Here is a 15,659-nt window from a genome sequence, read left to right as displayed (position 1 = left end):
GAGGGAAAGGGAAACTGTTTTCTCCCTCAATTTGAGTAGTACCGAAACCTTAATTACAGAGAATTCAAATTTTAAAAGGAAAAACGTCTCCTTTTCCAGATTCTTTTTCTCTGCTGTTTCTTACATGACCTCCTCAGTCCTATTGTGACAGAAGCGGTCCCTATTGACAGAGATTTTCTAAGATTTTTGATTGCTGCCCCAGCTTCTGCTCTTACCTCTAGAAGTGACTTAGAAAAATGCCACATGGGCGACCAATTCACCAGCTTTCAAAAAAATCCACAATAGCTCGTGTCTCCTCCTGTGTTGGAATTGGTCAGCATTTTGTCACTTGAGCACTAGATAAAATAGTTGGGTGCATTTAGGGACTATGTTATAGAAAAATTACTTACTTTATTTATTATTTATTTATTGAGACAGAATCTTGCTCTGTCGCCCAGGCTGGAGTGTAGTGGCACAGTCTCAGCTCACTGCGACCTACACCTCTTGGGTTCAAGTGATTCTCCTGCCTCAGCCTCCTGAGTAGCTGGTAATATAGGCGTGCACCACCACGCCCAGCTAATTTTTGTATTTTTAGTAGAGACATGGTTTCACCATGTTGCCCAGGCTGGTCTCAAACTCCTGACGTCAGGTGATCCACCTGCCTTGGCCTCCCAAAATGCTGGGATTACAGGCGTGAGCCACCATCCCCAGCCAGAAAAATTACTTATTTTAAACTTTCTAATTTTATTTTTATTTTTGAGAAGGAGTCTCGCTCTTGTCACCCAGATGGGAGTGCAGTGGTGCGATCTCAGCTAACTGCAACCTCCACCTCTTGGGTTCAAGTGATTCTTCTGCCTCAGCCTCCCAACTAGTTGGGATTACAGGCGCCTGCTACCACGCCCAGCTAATTTTTGTATTTTTAGTAGAGACAGCGTTTCACCATGTTGCCCAGGCTGGTCTCGAACTCCTGACTTCAGGTGATCTGCCCACCTCAGCCTCTCAAAGTGCTGAGATTACAGGCATAAGCCACTGCGCCCGGCCAGAAAAGTTACTTATTTTAAACTTTAGATCATGCTTGGGAGAGTGAGCTGCTCATTCTACTTGGGGTACATGGAACTGATTCCAGCAGTGGGACCAGATTCACCTGGGCCATCGCATGCCTGATTCATGGGCAGCCTCACTGAGAGCAGTGGCAGATAGAGTCACCTGCTCCATTTCAGTGGCTTTTTCCTCTTTGCTCTTTTTTTTCAATATTCCTGGTTGAATTTGTGTAGTGGAATGATCATATGATGCAACTACCATAATAGAATTTATTTGACAAGCTAGTGCAATTAGTTATTAATGAATGTAAACTTCACAGGATTAGAAAGGCTATGTGTTTCACTATTTTTGTATCTTTGGGTTCTACAAAATATACTAGAGTGTCACATAATTCGAGAAGGGATTTCAGGAACGTGGATGTTAACTACTAATAGTTTGAAAATGATACTATCTGGGGGTTTCCTTTTTTTTCCACTTCTCTCCAACATATTAAGAAAACTATTGGGATATTATTTTGCCTTATGCAGTAGATTGCTAGTGGTTGTGAATTGTGTTTTAAGAAGAACCTGTTCTGTTTATGACTTCAGGATTTTTTATTGGTGGACCTTCTAATATGATTAGTTCTGCTATTTCCGCGGACTTGGGTCGCCAGGAGCTCATCCAAAGGAGCAGTGAAGCTTTGGCCACTGTCACAGGAATTGTGGATGGTTCGGGGAGCATTGGAGCTGCAGTGGGCCAGGTGAGAGAACAGGAGAGGGGCTGGGATTCTAGTGTCTTCCCTCAAAGGCGGCTGAATGTGAACCTGCCCTCTGGGCCTCAGTAGGTGGCACTCTTGTGCTGTAGAACGCTGTTCCCAGAGCCCAAGGACTTCCGTCTCCTCTCAGGACCAGCTGATGCGTCCTAATGTAGAAGGACTCTCCATTGTTTTTAGTTCCTTTTTTCTACTTATACTTCTAGATTCTTCCTGTCTGCAAATAAGCTAAGACCTCGTAAGACAGACAGATCCTTCTGCCCCAGCCCACCATCCCCTTCTTTCTTTCCAGGCTGACCTTGGTATTCCGTGGTGGGGGGTGCTTCTTGTTATCCCCGCCTGGCATGTGGACCCCACCATTGCTGTCTCCCGTCTCCCTCTCCCAGACACTCTACTGCATACACGTTCCTTCCTGGGCCCCGCCAGACATGGCCATGGACTCTGCAGCTGCTTCTGAATCACTCGCTCTGCTTCCTGTGTATCCAAAAATCTCTGACTGTATCTCAAAGAGTGGCCCATAAGTGTCTGGTATCAGAATCATCTGGGACACTCATTAAAGTACAGAACACCAAACGTACTACAGACTCGCTGAGTTCGAACCTACGGATCTGTATTTTCAACAAGGCTTCTTGGTGATTCTTCCGCACTCAGATGTTTGAGATCCCTACACTAAGATTGGCCTACTATACTTAGAATTATTTACATTGACCTTTTTTTTTTTTTTGCATAAATTCAACTTTCTCTGGGACAGATATTTCTTTTCTGGCAGAGTCATGAGTCATGCCTCTTCTAGGATATACCACTACAGATTGTAGAGTACTAATTTTGTAGAAAGATGGATCTGAGAGTCATCTGTATGGATAAAAATAGTTGAACCTGTGGAAGTGAATGAAACATTTAATAGGGAAAGAGAATGTTGGCCGAGTCTCAGGGAATGCCCAGTGGTCAAAGAAAGAGGAAGGCAGCAGAGTAACCTGTAGTCAAGGGAACTGCGTTTGAGAAGGCGTTAGTAAGGTCATGGATGTAGAGAGGTCAGGAGAAAGAGAACTGAAGGATTTGTCTTTTAGGCTCTTAGTTTTGACATCTAGGAGGTCATTAATAACCTTGAAGATTATTGTTACTTGCTTGGTGGGGGTGAATTGCTGATGTCCGATTGCTAGTGGTTAATGAGAGATAAGTATTGAGGTAAAGTAAGCCATGTTAATACTTTGACTACCTAGCCGTATTTTAATAGTCTATATGCACTTGTTAATGTCTGTCTCTCCCACTGTAACATAAGCTTCCTGAGCGCAGCATTTTGTTGTATGTTCTTCTGTCACCTTAGTACCTAGAACAGTGCCTGGCACACAGTAGACATTACTTGTGGAATGAATGACTGATATGCTTGGCATATTTGATTATAAGACTAAAGGGCAAAAAACCCCAAAGAAACAAAAACCTTAGCAAAGGCTTGAAAAATACACTTACCTGATCATGCTCTGGAGCGGGAATCGAAAAATGCTCCCAGCCATCAGTTCAGACGTCTTCATCTATGGGGTAGAGAGTGGCTGCATTGGGCATCCTTTTCTGACATTATATTATTTTAAGTTATCCTTCCTTACGAATGTTTTCTTCACTAACTAAATGGGTGCATTATAATGAGTATTTCAGAGAGTTTGCTTTTATTCAGATTGCCTCACCTGCCAGTATCCGGATCCCTCACTGTGAACTTGGGTCCTAGACTGACCTTCATGGTTGGGGAAGCATGTCTGGAGTAAATCACTGTTAGCTTTACTCATTCCTCTTCCATGTTGAGTTTTGAATGATTTCCCATTGCCTAAGGGGTGAAATCCCAAACTCTGTGACTTAGCGTTAACTTCTATCAGCTCTGTCCTTAGCCAGTGTACTAATTTACCCTGAATAACTTTGTTACCCCATCTTTCCCCGACTTCCCAAGTAAAGAATTGTTTCTCCTTCAGGTTGCCATAGCAGTTGATGCGGTCCTGTAGTAGGCACCTGTCACGGTGTAAAGGTGATGCACCGTGACAGGTGCTCTGCTTGTTTCCTTCGTCTTTGTATTCCCAATGCTTAGTGCTTTTGTTGACACATACTAGGGGTTCAGTAAGATTAAACTGCAGTATCTGCCCAAGAGAAATGAGAACAAATGTCCACATTAAAACTTGTACATGAGGCTGGGTGTGGTGGCTCATGCCAGTAATCCCAGCACTTCGGGAGGCCAAGGCAGGAGTATTACTTGAGGCCAAGAGTTCAAGACCAGCCCAAGCAACATAGTGAGACCCTCATCTCTACAAAAAATAAAAAGTTAGCTGAGCATGGTGGTATGTGCCTGTCCCAACTACTTAGGAGGCTGAGACGGGAGGATGGCTTGAGCCTGGGAAGTCAAGGCTGCAGTGAGCCATGATCACACCACTCCAGTCCAGCCTGGGTGACAGAGCCAGACCCTGGCTCTCTCTCTCTCTCTTTTTTTTTTTTTTTTTGAGACAGCATCTGGCTCTTATGCCCAGGCTGGAGTGCAGTGGCAGGATCTTGGCTCACTGCAACCTCTGCCTTCTGGGACTCAAGCAATTTTCCCACTGCAGCCTCCCAAGTAGCTTGGACTGCAGGTACCCACCACCACGCCCAGCTAATTTTTGTATTTTTTTTGTAGAGACAGGGTTTCACCACATTGCCCAGACTGGTCTCAAACTCCTGGGCTCAAGTGATCCTCCTGCCTCAGCCTCCCAAAGTGCTAGGATTACAGGCATGAGCCACTTGCCTGGACAAGACCCTGTCTAAAAAAAAAAAAAAGACAAAGTTGCAGTCAGTTTGGAGCCCCCTATGCTTCCTGTAGTGGATGATGAGACCTCTGCTTTTTTGCTACACATGATGTGATCTAATATAAATCACATAGTCGTTCTGCATTAATTTTTTTCACTTGTACATTTCAGTAATAATGTGATTGAAGAATGCTACCCTTTTGTGTCTGCGGCCAAATTGATTTTTGACAAGGGTGCCAGGACCATTCAATGGGGAAAGGATGGTCTCTCAATAAATAGTATTGGGAAAACTGGATATCCACGTGAAAAGAATGAAGTTGGAGCTGAGGAGTGGGAGAGGAAAGAAAAAAAAAAAAGAATGAGGTTGGACCCTAACCTTACCTCATATGCAAAAATTACCTCAAAATGGATTAAAGGCCTAACTTGAAGAACTTAAAATTATGAAACTCATAGAAGAAAACAGGGACAAATCTTCATGACAAATATGTACAAATGACCAATAAGCACATGAAGAGTCTCAGCATCCTTAGTCATTAGGAAAATGCAAATCAAAAACACAGTGAGCTGTGACTTCATACTTACTACGATGGCTGTAATTAAAAAACAGGAAAGGGCCGGGCGCGGTGGCTCATGCCTGTAATCCCAGCACTCTGGGAGGCCGAGGTGGGCGGATCATGAGGTCAGGAGATGGAGACCATCCTGGCTAACACGGTGAAACCCCGTCTCTACTAAAAATACAAGAAAAATTGGCTGGGCGTTGTGGCGGGTGCCTGTGGTCCCAGCTACTTGGGAGGCTGAGGCAGGAGAATGGCCTGAACCCAGGAGGTGGAGCTTGCAGTGAGCCGAGATTGCGCCACTGCACTCCAGCCTGGGTGACAGAGTGAGACTCCGTCTCAAAAAAAAAAACCGGGAAAGGTGACTGGTGTTGGCAAGGATGTGCAGAAATTGGAGCCCTGCATTGCTGGTGGGAATGCAAAATGATGCAGCTTCTGTGAAAAATACTTTGGTGCTTCTTCAAAAAAATTTAAATAGAATTACCATATGACCCAGCACTCCTAGGTATTTCCCGAAAGATTGAAAACTGGGGGCCAGGTGCGGTGGCTCATGCCTGTAATCCCAGCACTTTGGGAGACCCAGGTGGGCAGATCACTTGAGGTCAGGAGTTCGAGACCAGCCTGTCCAACATGGTGAAACCCTGTCTCTACTAAAAATACAAAAATTAGCTGGATGTGGTGGCAGGTGCCTGTAATCCCAGCTACTCAGGAGGCTGAGGCAGGATAATTGCTTGAACCTGGGAGGAGGAGGTTGCAGTGAGCCAAGATCACACCACTGCATTCCAGCGTGGGTGACAGAGGAAGACTCTGTCTCAAACAAACAAACAAACAAACAAACAAACAAAAAACTGGGACTCAGATATTTGTATGTCAACATTTATTGCAGTATTATTCATAGTAGCCAAAAGGTGGAAACAACTTGGGTCCATCAGCAGATGAATGGAGAAACAAAATGTGGTATATCCATACAATGGAATACTAATGAGCCATTAAAAAGAAATGAAGGGAAGTTACAGTGAGCTGTGATCATACCATTACACTACAGTCTGGGCAACAGAGAAAGACCCTGTCTCTTTTAATCCCAGCACTCTGGGAGGCTGAGGTGGGTGGATTACCTGAGGTTAGGAGTTCGAGACCAGCCTGGCCAACATGGTGAAACCTCGTCTCTACTAAAAATACAAAAATTAGCTGGGCGGGGGGTGGCACCTCAGCTACTTGGGAGGCTGAGGCAGGATAATCGCTTGAACCTGGGAGGAGGAGGTTGCAGTGAGCTTAGATCTCACCACTGTACTCCAGCCTGGGTGACAGAGCAAGACTCCATTTAAAAAGAAAAAAAGTCCGGGCGCAGTGGCTCACGCTTGTAATCCCAGCACTTTGGGAGGCTGAAGTGAGTGAATCACCTGAGGTCAGGAGTTCCAGACCAGCCTGGGCAATGTGGTGAAACCTCATTTCTACTAAAAATACAAAAATTAGTCGAGCATGGTGGCTCACACCTGTAATCCCAGCTACTCAGGAGGCTGAGGCAGGAGAATCACTGGAACCTGGGAGACAGAGGTTGCAGTGAGCAGAGATTGCCCCACTGCACTCCAGCCTAGGTGACAGAGCGAGACTCCATCTCCAAAAAAAAAGGAGTGAAGTTCCAATGTAGTTTACCTTGAAAGCATTATGCTAAGTTAAACAAGCCAGACATAAAAGGACAAATACTGTGATTCCATTTACACGAAATATCTAGCATAGGCCAGTTCATGGAACCAGAAAGAAGAGGTTAGCAAGGGCTGGGGAGATGGGCAGTTAATTTCTTAATAGGAACAGAGTTTCTATTTGGATGATGAAAAAGTTTGGAAATAGATGGTCGTGTTGGTTGTACAGCATTATGAATGTAACTGATACCACTGGATTGTACACTTAAAAATGGTTAAAATGGGCTGGGCGCAGTAAGCCTGTAATCCCAGCACTTTGGGAGGCCGAGGTGGACGGATCACAAGGTCAGGAGATTGAGACCATCCTGGCTAATGTGGTGAAAACCCATCTCTGCTAAAAATACAAAAAATTGGCCGGGTGAGGTGGCAGGCGCCTGTAGTCCCAGCTGCTCGGGAGGCTGAGGCAGGAGAATGATGTGAACCTGGGAGGCAGAGCTTGCAGTGAGCTGAGATTGCGCCACTGCACTCTAGCCTGAGCGACAGAGCGAGACTCCATCTCAAAAAAAAAAAAAAGTGAAAATGGCAAATTTTATGTAAGCTATATCTTACCATAATAAGAGAAAAAAAGAAAATGGGTTAAATAAGTGCAATTAGATCCTTTTCAGTAATTGAAAGTAAAGTAAAAGAATATGCTGTAGGATGCAGAGGTAGTACTGCAACGCTGTGAGCAAACAGCCTAATTGGAAAATGAGTGGCATACTTAAAGACAAACTATTTTTGAGGCATCAATTATAGTACCTTTCATTGGAAGAAAGAATGATTAAATGGGAGTGGCTTGCGGATGTTCATCTTCCTCTCTAAATAGCAAAGTGAATAAAAATAAACCTTCTGAACTGACAACTTCTATTATACAGTTTTTCCATTTGGACTCTGCATGCTTAAATGGGCCATTAATCACAGCAGGCACATGTATGTGGAAGAGCTTTGTAAACTGCAAAACATACAAATCCTGTTCCCTTCTTATTTTCTAAAATAGCCATGTTTAATCTACTTTTTAGCTGCTTCCTTTTATGAATTTATAAAGAATTATATTGTAATTTTTTTTCCCTCCCTTTCAGTATTTAGTGTCTCTGATCCGGGACAAGCTAGGATGGATGTGGGTTTTCTACTTTTTCATTCTCATGGTAAGTGTGTGCCCCTTTAAAAAAAAAAAAAAAAAGTCATTTTTTCTATTAATTAAGTTCAAAGCACTTACTTAAGTCACTTCAGCAAAATTGTTGATTGCTTTTAAAGGCTCCTTTGTGAAAAGTAACATTTTATTAGTCTAAAAGACATCTTCTTCTTCTTCTTTTTTTTTTTTTTTGAGGCAGAGTCTCACTCTGTTGCCCAGGCTAAAGTGTGGTGGCGTGATCTCGGCTCACTGCAGCCTCTGCCTCCCGGGTTCAAGCGATTCTCCCACCTCAGCCTCCCAAGTAGCTGGGATTACAGGCGCCTGCCACCACACCCGGCTAATTTTTGTATTTTTAGTAGAGACGGGGTTTCACCATATTGGCCAGGCTGGTCTTGAACTTCTGACCTCAGGTGATCCACCCGACTCGGCCTCCCAAAGTGCTGGGATTACAGGCATGAGCCACTGCGCCTGACCTCACATTCTTCTTTGTGAGGAAGAAAAAGGCTCTCAGTTTGCTCTTGACCTGAGTCTAATGAATATTGCCATTTATGATTTCAGAAAAACAAGAAGAGACTTATTTAAAGTATCACCAGCCCCTAATCAGTATACTCTTCTAGGCTACCCTCTATCTGCTGAATATAATTTAGGAATTCTGAAGTAAATTACAATGTATACCAAGCAACACTTGAGTTAAAAGAGAAACATTGCTATAATCAACACTGTCATGTTTCCCGGTTCTAAAATGTTGATAGTTTCTTGAGGAAATATTTATGATGCCCTAGACATTCTTGGCTGGGATTCTCTACTTTCTTGGAAATAGCCAATACAGAGTAAGGCCTTGTTTATTTTTATTTATTTATTTTTTTGAGACAGGTCTCATTCTGTCACCCAGGCTGGAGTGCAGTGGCACGATCACAGCTCACTACAGCCTTGACCTCCTGGGCTCAGGTGATCCTGGGCTCAGGTGGTCCTCCCACCTCAGCCTCCTGATTAGCTGGGACTATAGGTGTGTGCCACCACGCCTGGCAACTTTTTGAATTTTTCCTACAGGTGGTTTCACCATGTTGCCCAGGCTGGTCTCAAACTCCTGAGGCTTTGTGCTTTTAAAATGTTGCTCTCTGTTATGAGCTGTGACATACTCAGGCACGTTATTGTGGGACAGTGCTCAAGACAGGTCTACCTGAGAGAGTCTGGAAGGCACCAGGGACGCATTCAGTATCCTGTCCTCAAATCCAGGGCACTGTAATTGAAGGCAGCTTCCACCACCCGTACTCCAGGCAGCTGTCCTCTTGCTGTGGTCAAGGAGCCCCAGGATAGTCCAGCTCCAGGAATACCTTGGAGCTTTCATCTAATTCCCATCTAGCTTCCAAAGACCGGGCCATGTAACTTGTGTTCCATTTCTGACATCCATGCTAAGTAGAGGGAAGTATCTTGTGATGAACTTTCTGATGTGATCATACTAGAAACTGTAGTAGAAAGAAAACTATCTATTATAAGGATCATTGTTGTTCATCTGAGCCTCTGGTCTCAGTTCTCTGCTCTGCCTATGGCAAATTATTTGTATGTATTGTTCTTTTTTTGGCAACTGAAATGTGATGTTGAGTGTTTTGTAATATTAGCCATAATTTTCAAAATCATTTTCTAATTCATTGAAGATTAAACATTATCTTTGTATGAAGTCAAAAAGAATGTAATTGTCCAAATCCATTATTATGTTCAAAACATGACACTCTAAAAGAAGTAAACTGTTGCTGCATATTTAATTGCTGCATATTTAATACTATTTTCTCTTCACAGACAAGTTGTACAATTGTGTTTATCTCGCCATTAATAGTGAGGGAAATATTCTCTCTCGTGCTAAGGAGACAGGCTCACATATTGAGGGAGTGACTGGTGCCCGCGAGACAGAAAGAACAATGTCAGCCACATCAGGACCGCTGGGGCTTCGAGTCTGCCCTAATTTGGGTTTGTCTAGGAGCTCCAGCCTGATCTTGGATTGTCAGGCGTCTCTCAACACTGCCAGCCACCTGAGATGCTGACCAGCAGTGAAGGCTGCACTAGTTTTCTACACTACAGGAATTCTTGTTGACGATTTTTGCTGTTGTTTCATGAATGTGCCGAGTGACTTCTGACTCTCCCAGCATCTTTGACCTCTGACTCTGCCAGCGTCTTTGTTTGGCCTATTGAGGTTTAGCATTTTAACCTTAACTGTTGTTTTGGACTTGAACTTTCTCTAGCCTTGAAAATGGAGTGAACAGGAGGCAAAGCCACGTGTGGTTTGTGTTGGTGATATGTTCCACAAATGGAAGAGATCATTGCATTTTGCTTTGGTAATGAGTTTACAGAGAGTGGCTCATCTTTGAAGCATCAAATCCTGATCAAATGCTCAAGCTGGACCGAGCTGCAAGCCTGCCTTGGACAAAGAATCCCTCTGTTCACTGTGGTGGGAAAGATCACACTACATGCCTGTTGATTGGCTCAGTCACTCTGTGTCTGATCTAAACGTCATTCAGCCCTAGAAGCATGAATAGCTTCAAATTATTGTCAGCTTGTTCTCTTCCATCTTCATTCAAATTAACTTTGACTCCTGGAAGTATTGAGTCTTCCTTTCAAGGACCATAAGGTACATCAGTTATCTTGAACATTCTGACGTGTAAAGGACCATAAGGTACATCAGTTATCTTGAACATTCCGACGTGTAACTCACAGCCGAAGCACTCCATCCCAGATTTGTTGTCTGGGAACTTTAGGATCCTCTAGGAAGCTAATCTGCTTAGTCTATTTTTAGAGGATTGATCTCTGGCACAACCAGCTTCCTGGAGTTACCTCAGCAGAAGACTAGAATTAGAGAAAAGGGAAAGACCTTTTCTTCTAGTAAGTGTCAAGTACAGATGCTCTTTGACTTATGATGGGGTTTTGTCCCAGTAAACCCATTGGAAGTCAAATGCATTTAATACCCCTGACTGAACACCACAGCTTAGCCTCGTCCACCCTAAATGTACTCAGAACACTTAGAATTGCCCACAGTTGGGCAGAATCATCTAACACAAAGTCTATTTTATAATCGAGTGTTGAATATATCATGTAATTTATTGAATATTGTACATTAGGTTGAAATTGCAACCATTTCGCACCATTGTAAAGTCCAAAAATCAGAAGCCGAGGGCTGTCAGTACGTGACATTGAATCACATGAATGGATTACTAGGGCCTGAGGGGTGTCCGTTCTTTAGAAAAATGTGGAGTATATATATCTTCAGGGCTGTGAATTCCATACTAGTTATCAATATTTTAAGATCATTCTGTATATACATATTTTAAATTATGCAAGCAAACTAGGAGGAGAATGTGCAATTTTGAGGGATACCTAATTTGCATTCGGTTAGGGGATATTTTTCAACCTCTTGCTTTATACTCTGATATGGGGTGTGTTTATGAACTTGTTAATGTTATTTAATCATGCAGATTTCCAATCAGTGTATTGCTCATTTACTGACAAAAAGGGAAAATACGAAACACAGAAAGGGAAAATAAACTGACTTTTATAATTGAATCTCCATTTCGTTACTTAAATCTATATGCCATGAGCACTGAGATTTAGAATGTGATCAGTGCCCTCATGTTTCCTGATACTGAGCGCTCCCGGGTGAGCCCACGCTGACCCACAGCATTGCTGGGTCACGTGCTCCCTCACCTGAGGTGCTGGGGTGGCTTCGTTTCCATCTGTTCTGTGAAAATTTGCCCTTTCCCACTGTGGAAGACTGTGCTCGGTTTGGATGAATTGCCCGGTTGTAAGTTAAGGGCCGTCTGTTTTCTCATTGAACCTCTTGGCTGGCGTTTGGCTCAGAGTTTCCTTTCCAGCTGCACTGTGGGTGTGGTCTCATCTTTGTGTCCCCACGCCAGCCAGTGTTTTCTTACCCAGTTGAACCTTAGATCGGTGACTGTTCCCCTGACCTTTCTATGGCCCCCGAGCTGTACTGAAATGAAACCATTTTAAAAAAATTTTTTGAGACAAAAGTCTAGCTCTGTCACCCACACTGGAGTACAGTGGCACGATCATGGCTCACTGCAGCCTTGACCTCCTGAAGTCAAAAGCGATCCTCCCGCCTCAGCTCCCAAGGAGCTGGGACTAGCCTCCCAAGTAAATGGACCGTGCGCCACCATGCCTGGCTAATTATTTTTAGTCTTTTTATTTTCTGTAGAGACGAAGTCTCACTGTTACCCAGGCTGGTCTCAAACTCCTGGGCTGAAGCGATCCTCCCACCTTGGCCTCCCCAAGTGCTGGGATAACAGGCATGAGCCACTGGGCCTGCCTAAAATGAAATTACAAATCAATGCTCAGCACTGGACAACATGAAATAAGGATATATTCCCTTATTCTAGTTCTGCCAGTCTGCACAGGATTTAACTTTTTTTTTTTTTGAGATGGAGTCTCACTCTTGCCCAGGCTGGAGCGCACTGGTGCAATCTCAGCTCACTGCAACCTCCACCTCCCGGGTTCAAGCAATTCTCCTGCCTCAGCCTCCCAAGTAGCTGGGACTACTACAGGCACACGCCACCACGCCCAGCTAATTTTTGTATTTTTAGTAGAGATGGGGCTTCGCCATGTTGACCAGTCTGGTCTGTAACTCCTCAAGTGATCCACCTGCCTTGGCCTCCCAAATTGCTGGGATTACAGATGTGAGCCACCGCACCCAGCCAGGATTTAACTTTGATGAACATCTAAGAGTTCACTTTATTTTCTTCTTAATATCTTCTCCCTTGAAAAGGGAAGAGAAAACCATAGTGAAAGCTAATTTGAAAATGCATCCTTTCCTCACAGCCAGATCGTCGATGCTCGCTAGGTTGAAATAAAATGCTGCGGTCTGCCTTTTCTTTTCAGAAGGTGGTTTTTTTTTTCTTACAGTTTCAAAGGAGGAAATGTCTCTCCCTACTCCTGCTTATTCTGTCCTTTCCTGGTTCCCGAGGAACCAGAGTGCCACAGTCAGCATTCCTGCAGCGGTATTGGAGGAGCTGCTATGCCTCATGATGTTCCGTGGGATGGAGAATGTGCAACGCTCTCAGTCCTTTGTGCCCCTTCCCTTTTCCCTTTTTTTTTTTCTTTTTTTGAGACAGGGTCTTGCTCTGTTGCCCAGGCTGGAGCGCAGTGGCACAATCATAGCTCACTGCAGCCTCAACCTCCTGGGCTCAAGCAGTTCTCCCACTTAAGCCCCACTCTGAGTAGCGAGCGCTACAGGTGCACACCACCACATTCAGCTAATTTTTTAAAATTTTTTTGTAGAAAAGGGGTTTCGCTGTGTTTCCCACGCTGGTCTTGAACTCCTGGGCTCAAGTGATCTGCCCACCTTGGCCTCCCAAAGTGCTGGGATTACTGGCATGAGCCACTGCACCCAGCCCCCTTCTTCAGAACCTCCAGAAGTCCTCCTGTCTCCCAAATCAATACATGGTAAAGCCTTTTCTTTTCCCTACTGGCTTTTCTGACTAATGTCCTAGTTTTCTTTTTGCAGCTAAACGCTTTGAGCTAATAGACAGTATCTGCTGCCTTCCCATCTATACTACTCATTTCCTCCTCAACTAGGTAGCTACCTGTCTATCCGTTGGCCCAGGACACTCCTGGTTTATACCTGTCATTCACCGTAATTATCAATGGCACTTCCTTTTGCTCTCCAAGTGTCCTGATTTGGACCCCTTATCTCTAGCCTCTGGCCTCTCATCACCCTACAGAAACCATGCATTGAGGGTCATTGAATTTTGAGATTTTTTTCCTCCCTCATCCCATATTTGTGCTTGACACCTGTAACCACTTCATCTTTCCCAGGACTTTTTCTTCTTTGGCTTCTCTGGCATTTTAATTTATCGAATCTTCTTACTGACTATCCCTTTTCCTGGGTTCTCTCCTCTGCTCCCCCTGCGCTGGTCTCCTTTCTACTTTCCCTGATGAGCTATTTTTGTAATCTACCAATAACCCTGTCAAGTACTTAATGAACAAGAAGCCACTAAAGAGAGGAATGGCATCTGTTTGTTAATGACTATCTGGTGTATAGTTAGGAACAGCCGGTCTCAGGGGAGGGGAATGGGCTCGACTTATATAATCCCAACCCCTTCTCCCCTCCCCACACAGACCATTCTGCCAGTTTGCTGCATTAATCGTTTTCAACTCTTTAGGTCATAAACCCTTTTGAGAATCTGAAAGCCACTTAACGTCTCCCAGATTGAAATGCTTATATGAAAAAGTATTCGCAATTTTCTCACTGGGTGTTCATGAGCCAAAACTTGAAGCTCATCATTGGACCGCAAAGTTAGAAACCTTGGTCAAGAGAATCAAGTGCCTGTGATTGAGATTCTGCAGAATTCAGTTTCATCGCTTTCTGTACTGACCCTCCCATTGCCTGTCTACACGAACCTTCTGCAGCATCAGACCAGTTAGCTCATTACTCACTGCAAAGGGCAGTTGTGCATTCATATTCATACCTTCTTGTCTTGATTGACACCTCTCTTTACTACCCCTGTTTTGCTCCCAGCTTCATGAATCTTAATTTTCCCTCAAGGCTTGGCCAAGCACCATCTCATCTGAGGAACCTTTCCCAACCAGCCATGCTAGTCCTTCCTTCTCTACCGTCTCTCCTTCCCTTGGTGGTAATGTCAGTGTTGCTTATTTGGTGCTTAGCTGTTTCTGTCTTCCCTATTTTTGTATCTAACTCCCCAGGGAGACTGCTGCTGTTTTTTTGCAGTGCCCAGCTCCTCGCATGGTTGGTGCGGAATAAATGTGGAGTGTGTTGGGAAGGGTGGGAGGAAGATTCAAGAGTGGAGTGTGGGCAGAGCAGGCCAAGGCAAAGTTCCTCCCTGACCCTGCACACTGCCCCGCCACCTGCTTTACTCAGGACACTGCACGCCTGCAATTAATGGCTGCAGACTGTCGGCGCTGCCCAGGTTCTCGGACTACGTGGGTTTTGAGTGCATTCTCCTCTCCTCTGGCTCTTGGCAGCCTCGCCAGCTCTCCCTGAGGGCTCAGCGGCAGCGAACAGTGAGCTCTTTTGCTCCAGTACAAATCTCTATGTTATTCAAGCTGCTGTCTTTATTCCTGCTGCGTGTTTTTACTTGGCCTGTCCCTTCCAAGCATTCAAACTCTCTTCATCCGTCATAGTCCCCCTTCATTGCCCACCTCCGTGAAGTTTTTCCCGGTAACCCTGCTAGTAATGCTATTTTCCTTCTGGAAACTTCTCTTGAGAGCCCTTATCCTTAGACCACACAGTCTGCCCCAGGCTGATTGGTTTTATTGCCTTATTTTGTTCTCGATTGTTTCTGGCTAAGTTGTCATTTCCTCAATTAAATTGTGAGAGTCACAGGAGTCGGCACCCTGGCCCAGGACACAGCAGCCATTTCATCACCACCGGCTGATGTTCCTTCCCACCTTGCCTCTTCTGTGCCTTTAGAGTCAAAGCACAATCTTGTGCTTTTCCTTAGGCCATTTCTGGCGACATAAAGTTTGTTTCAGCTTATGTCTAGAATAAATCAAATTCAATGTGAAATACTGTTCGGGCATGATGGCTCACACCTGTAATCCCAGCACTTTGGGAGTCCGAGGCGGGCAGGTCACTTGAGGTTAGGAATTCAAGACCAGCCCAGCCAACATGATGAAACCCTGTTTCTACTAAAAATACAAAAATTTAGCCTGATATGGTGGTGGGCGCCTGTAATCCCAGCTACTCAAGAGGCTGAGGCAGGAGAATCACTTAACTCAGGAGGTGGAGGCTGCAGTGAGCCGAGA

At 44.5% G+C, this 15,659-nt stretch overlaps 1 protein-coding gene across 4 annotated transcripts in view; it reads left to right on the top strand.

Moving 5' to 3' along the window:
* The window catches only part of SLC37A3 (solute carrier family 37 member 3), a 122,312-nt gene that overhangs the window by 50,997 nt on the left and 55,656 nt on the right, over positions 1-15,659 (top strand). For 2 of the 4 annotated variants that reach the window (XM_019031690.4, XM_063708808.1), the window contains 3 exons: positions 1,608-1,759; positions 7,840-7,905; positions 9,690-11,444. In XM_019031690.4, the coding sequence (XP_018887235.1) occupies positions 1,608-1,759; positions 7,840-7,905; positions 9,690-9,782 (311 nt within the window). In that variant the 3' untranslated portion in view covers positions 9,783-11,444. Of the gene's footprint in view, positions 1-1,607; positions 1,760-7,839; positions 7,906-9,689; positions 11,445-15,659 lie in introns of those variants that run through there. The other 2 variants (XM_055346414.2, XM_055346413.2) reach the window with 2 other exon arrangements.

The sequence above is a fragment of the Gorilla gorilla genome, chromosome 6, assembly GCF_029281585.2.
Source record: "Gorilla gorilla gorilla isolate KB3781 chromosome 6, NHGRI_mGorGor1-v2.1_pri, whole genome shotgun sequence".
Lineage (NCBI taxonomy): Eukaryota > Metazoa > Chordata > Mammalia > Primates > Hominidae > Gorilla > Gorilla gorilla.
Note: the sequence above shows the minus strand (reverse complement) of the source record. Positions and strands in the feature narration are given on the sequence as shown.